This window comes from Stegastes partitus, unplaced genomic scaffold, assembly GCF_000690725.1.
Source record: "Stegastes partitus isolate 25-593 unplaced genomic scaffold, Stegastes_partitus-1.0.2 Scaffold1182, whole genome shotgun sequence".
Taxonomy (NCBI): domain Eukaryota; kingdom Metazoa; phylum Chordata; class Actinopteri; family Pomacentridae; genus Stegastes; species Stegastes partitus.
In genome coordinates, this window is record NW_007578913.1 from 147,678 (window position 1) to 160,383 (window position 12,706).

General features: G+C 37.5%; 2 protein-coding genes across 4 annotated transcripts in view; one reads left to right on the plus strand and one right to left on the minus strand.

Annotated features, from left to right (window-relative positions):
* rbks (ribokinase) overlaps window positions 1-7,918 on the minus strand; it is a 40,833-nt gene extending 32,915 nt beyond the window's left edge. Inside the window, exons 1-2 of the mRNA XM_008297068.1 lie at window positions 7,851-7,918; window positions 5,161-5,222 (exon numbers count right to left, since the gene is read on the minus strand). Coding sequence (XP_008295290.1) covers window positions 5,161-5,219 — 59 coding nt within the window. The 5' untranslated portion in view covers window positions 5,220-5,222; window positions 7,851-7,918. The remainder of the gene's footprint in view (window positions 1-5,160; window positions 5,223-7,850) is intronic.
* The window catches only part of babam2 (BRISC and BRCA1 A complex member 2), a 77,988-nt gene continuing 72,037 nt past the window's right edge, over window positions 6,756-12,706 (plus strand). Inside the window, exons 1-3 of one of the 3 annotated variants that reach the window (XM_008297065.1) lie at window positions 6,756-6,801; window positions 9,029-9,184; window positions 12,275-12,351. In XM_008297065.1, the coding sequence (XP_008295287.1) occupies window positions 6,791-6,801; window positions 9,029-9,184; window positions 12,275-12,351 (244 nt within the window). In that variant the 5' untranslated portion in view covers window positions 6,756-6,790. Of the gene's footprint in view, window positions 6,802-8,142; window positions 8,229-8,401; window positions 8,749-9,028; window positions 9,185-12,274; window positions 12,352-12,706 lie in introns of those variants that run through there. The other 2 variants (XM_008297066.1, XM_008297067.1) reach the window with 2 other exon arrangements.

A 12,706-nucleotide genomic window follows, 5' to 3' on the forward strand; every position in this document is an offset into this window, starting at 1 on the left:
CCCAAAGTAGTCTGTTTACAATCATAGAATATGAAGAAAAAAAGAGAAAAGATTTATATATCAGAAGCGAGAACCCACACACTAAGACAGACCATGTTGATTTGATTTTTTTTTAAAAACAAAAAAACTTTATTATCAAAATTATTGCTGTCAGTTCAAACTAGTCATTAATTTACAATGTGGTAACTGTAATTGAAACCTTTTAGCAACATTCTGCACTAACAAATAAAGAAATATGAGCAAATCTGGGGCCCACATTTGTGACTCTTGGCTTGAGATGAATTCTAATAAAAACACTAAATAAAGATACAATTACTGCGTTTTGATAGGAACAGTCCTTGTGGTGTATTTTGGAATGGTTCCATAATTTAGGGAACTCAGGTTTTAGCAGAGCAGGTAAAATAACTCAGTAAGCTGTGGCAGTAGGGGGCACTGTATGGCTTTGACAACGGGTTAAAAGCCTGAGCGGCTCTGCACCTCGTCTTTGTGCACTGAAGATAGCAGGCAATTAAACGCAACCTTTTACTACCTAACAACATGGCTCACAGGCTGACTGTTACATTTATGACCAAACACCACAGAGACCTATGTCACATTTATGTGCTTGTATGGCAAGAAGCAAAAAGAGAGAGTGTATGATTGTGTATGTGTGCCTCCGCTGTCTGTCAGTCAATTGTACTGCCACCCAAACACTGGCTGTTCAAGACAACTGGATTGCTAACTTCAAAGCCATGCATATCACTTTGAAGGGGCTGCAAATGTATTCCCCTATCCGCATTCTGACCTCCATCCAAAAAGCCCTACACACACACACACACACACTCCCTCTCTCTCTCCAAAAACAGGCCATTTTCCGTTAGCTTATTAGAGCCCTAATTGACAACTCCTGCCCTTCAAAGCAGAAAGTCACTAGTTGAATTGCTAATGAGCAACAAAATGCGGTAGGAGAAGGCATGTGTTTCTGATAAGTGAGGACTTGTGGAGCCGCCTGAGCGACAACTAAAATGTGACAACTTGTGTGTGCACTGAAAAAAATAAAAATAAGAAATAAAAAAAAAAAAATGGCATGAAACTTTCTACAGCACAGCTTGCAGTTGTGTATTCAGATATTCATTTACTGGCACCCAGGTGACAGTTATTTTTCCCGGGTTCCACATAAAAATAATGTATGACACAGACTGTTGCAAAGGCTCGACAACGCGCTTCCTCACACCGACGTGAAGAAATTCAGTTGGCTGCAGCCCATCGAGACTTTTGACACTATGGTTGCTTTATGTGTATTTTTTTGAGATTGTGTCATTGCTCACAAAGGTTATGGTAAATGAGGGTGACAAATTGTTTTCAACTAACCCATTGTGCTGGAGTTGATGACTAATGATTTGTGGGAATGGATCCTACTTGGCTCAACAGATCTCACCACGTACGAGGATGATGCAGTCCTGACATTTTAGCAAGCAGTAATTATACCAGATCATCTGCACACTTTGAATCGTTGAGTTGGATTGAAGCATGAGATGGTCACACCTGTCTCATTTTGGTTTATAACCTGCAGCAGTAATTAATCAATTTTATTATCTTAGAGAAACAGCTGTCCTGAAAAAAATGATTTGTGCTACTGGCAGTGCTTTTAACTTCAATTGGAACATGTGTTGTGATTTAGCAAAAAAGAATAGGAACATGGAGTCTGCTTATTATTACAGCCTAATGACCTAAAAGCTGTTGAACCAAACACTGTCAGACCGCTGATGTTCCCTATAACATTCTGGGCTTTTCGGACGGATACTGAAAAGGCAGCAGTATTGTCTAACTTTAGAACACTTCCTCTATTCTTGTGTAGGCAGGCCTGTACAGTCCATTTCAAGCCATGGTGGAAAAACACCCTGCAGCCCATTTGCCATATTTTCCACAGGCGTACATGTCAAAATAAAATCCCAGATGGAAAATGGTGGTTGTGGTGCTTATTAATAATAATAATACTAAAGGGAAGCACGATGTGGGTAAAGACAATTGACCGCTTGCTGAGCTGCATCCTCTAAGTAGCTGTTGCTGCGCTTATTTCCATTATCGTGCGGGGAAATAAAGTATTTTACACCGATAACTTCTGCAAATTTACTGCTCGAAAAATTATTTGATTTCAGGAAAGGCTACACAAAAAAAAGGCTTCTCATTGAAAGCCACAGCTACTGATAGGGGCTGGAAAATTAGGAGAACCATTATGGAAATCGCAATATGGCCAAGTGCAATATTCAAATCACAGGAGATACAGTTTTTGGAAAATGGTAAAAAAGTGTCACAACATACCATTATTAATGAAGTGCTGTGGTGCTACAGAGATGCCTCACCTGCAACTCACATTCTCCACACATAAGGAAACATGCATGTTACAGATTACAGCAACAATCATGTCAGAATTGTCACATTTGCTTGCAAAAACGGCCATTTCCACTAAAATCACGACTAGTATAGAAATTGCAATTTGTGTCAAAATAATTGCAATAGAAATTGAAATTTTTTTTTTTGCATTTTTTTTCAGACCATTGTTGATTTTGCAAATCAAAAAAATCAAAAAAGTGACAACTGCTTCTGTTTTCAGCAGATTTCACAGTTGTTGCTAGCTAGCTACTTAAGCAAATTACGTACCTACCAAAATTTATTACTTGGTTGAAAAGGAGGTAACTCACTGTAAATAAAAGATGGACGAAGCTTTTAGGTCTTAAAAGTAAAGGAAATGCAGAAATGAACTAAGCCTGCATTACTTCTAATAGCCAGCAGGGGGCAACAGAAATAAAATCAGATAGTATAGAAATCTCTGAACAAATGGTCCTACTTCTCACTTGATTTCTCACCTCAGTAAACATTTTTCTAATAAGTTTGTGGTCACAATCTCTAGTTTAAAGTCTCGTTTAATATAGGATAATGCTCATCTAGTAAGGCATGGGCTCGATTAAGGTGAAATAGACAATAAAGCAAGGTATGTTTGAAGATGAGGCTTCCTTGTGTTTGACAGGTAGCTGTCATATCAGCCTACATAGTGTCCTTAAGTTCACAACTAGATTTGTCCTTTCCACCATTATGTATGGTTTCAAATAGAAGGATAGCAATGGCCAAATGTTGACCATGAGGCTTCAAATGTTACTCCAGTAGCCAAAGGGCAACATCACAGTGGTTACATCCATATTTTACATCATACAGTATATAACTACTGTAATGTTTGCTTACAAGCATCATATACAAGGGAAGCTGAACTATGAACATGGTGGCAACATATGTGGTATCCCTGGCAAACAGTCAGCATCTTCACAAGCTGATCAAAAAGAAGTAATGTTCTTTTATCACAGCGTGCAGCTGGGGTGACTTAAGTATTAATTATACAATATGGAAAAATGCAAGGTCAGACTGATTTCGACCTGTTTTTCTTCTTTGATTTTCTAATAAATCAATGATTTATTAAGAAAACCATCACTTACCTTGAAAAATGTAATTCTATCTTGGTTAATAATGTCTTGGCTTGCAAACTTTCCAAGATGCAGTAAAAAGCAGAACAGAGCTGTTGCTACCATAAAGTCTAAGAGTGACAAACAACACAGTGCACAATGTCTAGTATGCTGGTTGTGAACCAGGCTCTTTTAAAAAACATACAAATAAACAAACAAACAAAAAAACATAAGCTGTAACCCCCCCAGCAAGCTAAGCATGCTAACAGTTGCACCTTTTTTAGAGCCAAGCAGGAACCTCTGAGAGTGAAAAATGAAATCAACATGGAAGTACCAAAAGCTGTAGTCCCTCAAATGTCCACTTGAGGCGCAAAGCGAGTTAGTCCCCATTGGCCCACATGTTGAAATTTCCATCTTTACAGCAGAAATAAACATGCACACAGCCTGGTACAAAAAACGGTTTTGATCTCCCCCATTCATGTGCACATGGGGTGACGTTTTACACAAGCTTCCTGTTTAAATTGTATTAAGTTGTGCACAATCAAGAGCGTGGTTGCTTTGAGTGATAGGTGAGTGTCTTCATAGAGCACTCCATGACCCAGAGACATTGCATGGTCCACCTCAGCCCCACTTACGCTCCACCGATCTGTTCATTTTTGGATTAGGAGGAGTCAGGTATGGCCAAAGTGGCAACAGACAGACACATCACACTGAGCTTCAAAACTGTGTTTCAGGAAATTAGTGGACAGTGTCCCGGAGGGTTCATCCATCTTTATATACAGTCAATGGTCAGAACAGATAAACACACTGTTTAGTCCGTTCCTTGAATTTTTGCTCTTGTGTTTGTGGATTTGGAGACGTTAAAAGAAAGACACCACCTTTAAAGCTCTTTAAATGCTCAATATTGTGACATCTACAGCCCAATTCAGGCACACTTTACCCGCATGTGAAAAAAATCCCCCCAAAAATGTCAGGGCTTTAATGCCTAGTTATGATAGCTTTTATGGGACAATCACTGTTTGAATGAGATGTTTAGAAAACAATTAAGATAAAACTGTAATAACTAATAAGGTGGTTGCAAACCCTTAATGCTGGCGAAATTTCAAGTGAAAGCGTGACTGTTTAGTTTCAAAGTTTTTTTAGAGGCCCAAATAAGGTGATAGTATGATGCATTAGTTCAGAGGAAAAAGACTAAATTACGTTTTATAAACTACATAACAGAAACATTTCCTTCTCTTTTCTTATCCTTAAATCCTATTGGAGCCTTCGTCTAAGGAATCCCAGGATGAGACCAATAAGTTGGGAACCAAATAGTTCCCTGATGTTAATCAAAGTTCTTCAGACGGCTATATAAACAGATTATAGTAGACTTCAGACACATTAACTGTATATATTTATTACGTAAATATCCAACAAATCAGTGACGTCTATTTACATATTGAGCAACATCATACAGGGTCGTGACCCAAAGGTTAAGAAACTCTGCTTTACATTTTTGAAACACATGTCCTAATATGGTAATGAACATTTGCCCAATGTCCTGCTTCCTGTTGGGTCCACCTGAGGAAGCAGAGGAGTTTCCTGAACTCAGTTTTAGCAGGAGACTTTGTGTTCAGCCTTCACATAAAATCTAAAGTTGATTTATGGTGATTTCAGAAGGCACACAGAGTGGTGACACAACTCATTTCACTCGCTAGTAGACTTAAAAAGGGTTACATTTACTCACCTCACCAAGTCAGTCATACAGGAGCCGACCACCACGACATCAAAAGCCTCCTCGGCCATGATCTGATGATCAAGACACACTTTTGTTATTTCTCCAGCAACAACTCTGCTTTTCTGGACAGGAATTATCCTTAAGACTCCTCATTTAAATTACGTGTTGCTGATTTGTGAGATTTCTGAATTTGTTAACGTTCATCCAGCCTTTTCTGTAAAAACCTATTCATAAACAAGGACATTATCCAAAGCATAACGGACATCTTCGGGGCATTTCAGGCAAAATATGTAAACTAGTTTCTCAACAGCCTCTGAACAAAAATCACTTGATTTTATTTATCTCCCACATTAGCATGAGCTTGACTGAAACAAGGAAGTAGGTAAAAATAGAGCATTCATTGCTGGCTGAGTTGGACAAATTCCAATCTTACTGGGGATGGTGAGGTGGGGGGGCAGTGGGGGCATTTCAATGCTACACCACGTGACTGCACCACAGCCCAGCAAAGTCTTTAATTAATTCAATCCTCAGCTTGTATCGGAGCTAATGCTAGTGTGTTAATCTCTTCAAATCTCTTCCTAGGCAGTGGAAGACTTGGAAAGCCTGGCCGCTGGCTGTAGGATGGCTCAATTCTCTCTCCCACATCTCGCAGAATATTGTCTTCCCTCTGCAGGCATGAAAAGCTAGCCTAGAACCCTTCACTGCAGGAGAAAATAATGAGATCTGCATTGTTTGACCACTTGAAACAGCAGGAAAACCCCCTTGAAATTCTCCCTGGCTTGTTGAATTATCACGCAGTGACTGACCAACCTGAATAAATATGCGTATTTACAGTGTTGTGTAAAAGGTGTTGCTACAAAAATGTGCCACTAAACTTAAAAAAAAAAAACAGCATATGTGTCAAATGGCTGTTAACAGGCATTTTTAGCACCATTCGAGCAACGTGCACTCCACTATGGCGGTGTGATGCATTCAAACAATTGAATCTAAATAAAAATCAAGGTTGCACACACTTGGTTAAACAACTTGAACTGAGCCGTAAGCGAAATCCAAAAGAAAATGCTTTTGGACCCATTTGGAAAACCGTGTAAGATTACATATTTATATGTCTGGTTGGGGAGTTAAGACTTAACCAGATAATGATTGTCATTACAATGATAGGAATATTTTTGTATAAAAATGCTTTTCAGAAGTTTAGATAATGACTATAATTTTCAAGATACGTTTTTCAACCCTACCCCCGACCCACAAACAGTTTGTGAAATACTCTTTTTTTTTTAATCCTGTGTCATGTTTTCTAACCTTTTAACAAAGAGAGAATAAAATCATAGAAGAATGTTGAACTAAAAAACGTCTTATCTTGAATCAGTTAAACAGTAATCGCTGGATGAAAACCAGCTCAACATATTTCTCTCAGACTGTTTTTGTTGGATACTTTCAGAGTGATTGTGAATCACCCCTATGAAGGTGGAAATTCCCAGTTGTGAATCAGTCAAACTGGCCTCATGTAGAAACACCACTGGTATTGCTGCACATGCTCATAACATTTCTAGGCCTTTGTACTCAAGGTTCATTTTTATTTTTCAAATTATGTTTGCTCCGTTTCTACAAGAACAACACATTTCTGGTGTCATTCCACATGTTCAGTCTGTGAGTTTTCTTTCTTTTTTGATGGGCTATGGGCAATTAGAAACAATGCAATTAGCAGAGGTTTTGGCAATGAGACTAATGGTGTAATTCAGTTTTATTTAACTTGTGCAGACTGGAACCTTCATGGGTTGTTTATTCTTGCCCATTGATCACATTCATTACATGGTTCAGGCATGCACAGTGTGGTTCACATGATAAAAGCCCAATCTCTTGTGCATTTTACAGTGTGTCCAACACAGAGTTTAAACTGTTTCGTCAGTGGTTTTACAAATTCATGCCTTCAATCACACTTTTGATGTTGTTCCATGTGGTTATGCTGAATCACATGTTTGAAATCTATTTCACAGTAAAATACCAAAGCTTTTTAAAAATTACATTACAAATCAAATGGCAATAACTGTCAGAAAAATTGCAATTTGATGTTTCCCCCCAAATTGCTCAACCTTAGTAATCACAGGAGGGGAATGTAATAAAAGAAACAAATACAGGATTTACGGTAAAAGTCGTGCATTAAAGCTCAGGTATGTTATATGAATATATGCAAACTTGAGGATTAATTTGTACAGCAAAAATAATAACACAAATGGTTAAGAGAGATTTATCTTTTATAGTCTAATATCAGATAACACACGTTAAGGTTGTGTTTTCTTACCTAACTATTGAGGCATCATAAATAAAAACACTGCTTTTGAATGATTCAGGTGTTAAATAAATGATGCATTTACGTGTCATAATGGACTTTGTGGTCTTTTAGAACTGCATGAAATAATGTTGTGTAACAACAGAAGCAAACACCTCACCAGTATTGGTTCACTGTACAATGTGATGTCAGCAAAACTACTTTTGTGCAGCCAAGTTTTCAAAGTTATCAGATAAAATCTAAATGTCACAAATTGAAACCTTAAGCTAAGTTTAGTCAAATATTCGTTCTGGCGTCATTATTTTTTAAATGAACCGCCCAAGACTCAAAGGGAGTATGAGGCAGCTTAATTAGACCAACGCTAATCTGAAATAACGTGTGTTTATGTGAAATACAACACAATATTTACCTGGAATTCAAATTTGTTCGTGCAGAATAGACAACTAAGCAGCCACCACTGTGTGACGGTCGAAGTGCAGACTGACAGCTGCCTAGCGTTACTCCTACTGCCAGAGTCAATGTTGTCCATAAATCACAGTATATTCACTTACCGTGACTTTACATTGTTTAAGTGTTACTATGTGAAACGAAGCATGCCTTATGAGTAATATAGCACGAAGATATGTGGCTCCTGAAGTGAATATAATCGTTGTACCAACAGGCATTGTTAAAGACGACTAAACGCGGGGCTATCACAAGGACCCAAACAACATGTACCGGAAATTTTGAGAGCATGAAGTAAACATTGGAGTTCACGCTCAAATAATCTGATTTCCATCTCTCTCAGGTATTATAACACAAACCGCATGGTGTATTTGAATGAAACATAATGAGCAAGTTATTTGTAGACTTTACTAAATGTTGAAATTATGTCCATTTAACTCACCAAACTGTAATAAGCTAGCAGAGGCTAACGATACCAAGCTCGCGAGCCCTCACATCCTGATTCAAACTGTGGCGTAAAGACTAATTAACTTTAACCTAATTAAATTAAACGCTTACTAGCTAGTACTTGTTTCTCTGTTATGTATCTTCCGTACAATGCAGGCTGTCTGTGTGTTTATAATGACAGAGAAGAGACCAGCAGCGTTAAAGTTAGATTCATTTCCCCGCGACACCTCTTGCCTCTCACACGTTGCTGTCATAATCCCTGAGTTCAGTCTGCATAATGTTCTCGTCGAGACCTGTTTTCTCAGAATAACTGGGGCAGAAAGCTGAAATCTTGTTACAGGAAAGGAAGTCCGACGTGCGTAAAGACATTTCCAAGACATCAGGATGTGACAGCCGAAAACGACAGCGTCACCTGTGTTAAGTCGTTCACGCTCTTTGAAAAACAAAAACAGAAAAATGAATCAAAGTCATAAAGCACATTTTAAAAACAACAAGAGTTTGAACTGAAGTGTAGCCGATTTGAAATCGCAGACCACGGAACAGAACGCAGTCTAATCTAAATGAAAGACAGTGAATCAATAAGAATAAAAGAGCATTACAATCATAAATAAGAATACAAAGTGACAGTAAGGTAAGCTCAGGGTGAAAATAAATAATCTGAAAGCATTTCTGTAAACAGTCGCTCTGTCTCCTCAGACTCCTCAGCGTGGATAAAATGAACAACATGTCCCCTGAGGTTGCACTGCACCGGATCTCACCTGAGCTGCGGCCCCTGCTGTGCAGCGTGGTGAGGAACGGCCGCGTGGGACTGGACTCCACCAACTGTCTGCGTGTCACAGACCTCAAAACTGGGTGAGCTGTACTTTCGCACATCCAGTCCTCCTTGCTCTGCCGTGATGCTATGTTATAGTTATATGAAACAGATGAATAACATATACAGTCGCCCTCAAATGTATTCATACCCTTCCATTAAAGAAAAAGCAAAATTCATTATAGTCACTCAAATAACTAGAAACTGAAAAAAGTAGTAATAAATAAAAATTTGCTAAATTATAATTTAGTGGAATAAGACATTGCTTTTGAATTGTGGTTGAAAAGAATCATGTAAAAAAACAAAACTGTTCCGGACAAATTAGAGCACTTTGCTGATGAGCAGTGGGCCAAAATCCAAACACCTGTCAACAGGTGCAGAAGTCTGATTGAGAGTTACAGAAAACACTTGATTGCAGTGAATGACTCAAAGGGCAGTTCAACAAAATATTAGTTTACGGGTCCCATCATGCTTATTGGCTTGTTTTTTTTTTGTGTTGTTTTTAAAAAAAATATATATTTCTGTTGAACCACAATTCAAACACAATGTCAGGATTTTCATTACATTTTTATTTATTATTACTTTTGTCAATGTCAACTTATTTTAGCGACAGCTGTTTTTTTCCTTCTTTAATGGGAGGGTATGAATACATTTGAGGATGACTGTAAGTAAAGCTGCAACTAATCGAACAATTGATTTGTTTTCAACTGTTAAATTTGTCGATAAACTGTTTTAATAATTGCTTAAATGTTTTGAGCAATTAAAGAAAAGTTCTTTGAGTCCTGATTCTTCACTGTGGACATTTTCTAGTTTCTTGTCCCCTCTATAGTAATAAACGGAATATCTTTTACATGTGGACAAAACAAGACACTTAAGGACATCATCTTAGGCTTTTTGAAACACTGGTCAGCATTTTTAAAAAACAGAATTTCCAACATTTTATGGAGCAAATAATGAACCAATCAATCGACAAATTTATTGACAATGTAATTATAATTAATTGTAGTCCTACCCATTGGCATATGTGCCATAAGCAAAAAAATTAGCCGGAGCAAAATACTCTATGAGGTACACCTCTGAAATCTAACACCATCCAATACAACAGCTCTGCCATGCACAAAAAGCTGTATTATTGGGATTCTTTTGCTTTTGGACCCTGGCTTAGATTCAAACTGGTTTTGGGTATATTGGGCTGTTTGCACTTGGCCATCGGGTTGCCCCATCTATTTGTACCATAACCTCTTCTCTGTTACTACAGCTTCTGTAATCTAAATGTGGAGAATTGTACGTGTCCACATGGTGACTTTACGTGCAAAAGTAACTTCAATCTTACTTCCCCACAAATACCAGGTATTGTAGATGATAATTTTAACGGAAGTCAACATGCATTAAATCTTTATGTGTGGCAATCAAATTGAAAAAAAAAAAGTACTTTAAATCAGGTCACATCTTCCTGCAGCTTCCTGTTTGAAATACAGCACTCACAAGCTACCATTCATTGTTTTTTTTACAGAGCAGATTTCCTGTCTGACATTCAACAATGAAAACAGTTCTCCATCAGTACATTTTGTTTATTGATTCTTTATTTATAAATCAGTTTTTGCAAAATTACAGTCATATAATCTTCAGCAGGTGCATGCATTTGTACCAATGGGCTTTTAATGTCTTAAAATGGGTCTTTGGGTGGTGACTACATACTCAAGTAAGCAGGCAAAATTATTCTCAGTGCATTTTGTTGCTGGTGATTAGTTAAAAAAATTTATTTTTTTTTACTCTTGCCCAAACCTCTCTAAGGGGTGCCAAAGAAATCCTATGTGCAGGACAAACCCAAGGCACAAATCAGATTCTATTAAATGTCATGGCAGCTGAAAAAGCTAGAGTTGTTGCATTTGGCCATCAAGTTTCTCCAGGTCTGTTCCATATAATCTGACAGCAGCTTTAGAGAAAGGACACCGCAGATATCATGTATGTATAAGCAGTGATCTCAGGTTTAACACCTTATTCAGGCACTTTAGGTTTTGTCAGTAGGCAGGATGACATCCTACTTTGAACCTGTTTCTGTGTCTTTGTGGTGAGACAAAGTCCTGTGAATCCAAACTGAAATGCTGCCGCCTAGTATCAAATGATCCACTTGCTTGGTCCTCATTAAGCCATGTTAAAGTGGCTTTTTTATTTTATTTTTTTAGAAAAGATATAAAATACAGAGATAGTTGAAGTTTTGCTGTAATAAACACTATGATAAGTTTGATCATCACAGTTAGAAATGCAGTGTAGTTTACATTCTTACTGCTACATATTTTTAAGGATTTTTAGAACTGCCACTAAGTTATTTTTGTTCAGGTTGTATGCAGATTCTCTTCATGTTTGTCCATAAATATCCATACTGTCAGAAAATTGCTAAGAAAATTACTTACTATCCCACAGCTTAGGGTAATATCTTCAGTGGTCTTGTTTTGTCTGGCACAACCCAATTAATAATTGTATTGTGTGCAACAGAGAAGAGCATCAGATCTTTACATCTGAGAATTAGGATCCACCAACTATTTTGGTAGTTTTCTTTAAAACAAATTACAGAAATGATTAAATGAATATCTAAATTAGGTACGAAAATGTTGTCAGGGTTCTAAATTTCAGCAAATAATAGATAGAGAAGGCTCTCTGAATATTGCTTTTTGAAAATTTCACTTGTCAGTCCAAAATTGGAAAAATAAATAAATAAATAAAAAAGAAATGAGAAAAAAGAGAACAAGAAATTAAATCAGCGCTCCACTGATGAATCTGTGAGATAATTACAGCTAGAACACAAACACAGTTTTAACTACTTCTGATGAGAGATGCACTGATGTAAAATTCCGGGGCATGCAACAGATGATTTGCTGTTTGCTGCTGAAGAAAAATATGAATACAATACAATATATTGTATATATTAACAATATATATATATATGCCCTGGAAATTTTCCATCAGTGCATCTCTCATCAGAAGTAGTGAAAACTCTGTTTGTGTTGTAGCTGTAATTATCTAACAGATTAATCAGTGGAGCGCTTGTTCTATTTTTTTCTCATTTCTTTTTTTAATTTAACATTCCTGCTGATTGTCTCATGTAGTTTTCTATCATCCTCTCTGTTCAGATGTACATCTCTGACTCCTGGTCCTTGCTGTGATCGCTTCAAACTTCACATCCCCTATGCTGGAGAAACCCTGAAATGTAAGTAAATGAGTCACAATCCTATTTGGTTTCTTCAGCGGGCCTGAGCTTCAGCGCTGAATTGATTTTATTTCAGGTAAAATGTTTTCAATCCAACCTTGATCAGTGCTGAGATCTAATTCTGTCTCACAGTTGGCCGGTTTTCAAATGAGAGCTGGTTTACAGTCCACACCTTGATATGTGAGAGCATATCAGTGTTGCATTCAAAGCACACATTTAGCACGTTTTTTTTTCTTCTTCTTCTTAAGGGACTGTGACTATGCACTATGCAGGGCTAAATGAAGACACTGGAAATACTGTGACATAAACTTTGATTGAATGGAAGGAGAGCTGTCAATAAAACACCGCGTAAACA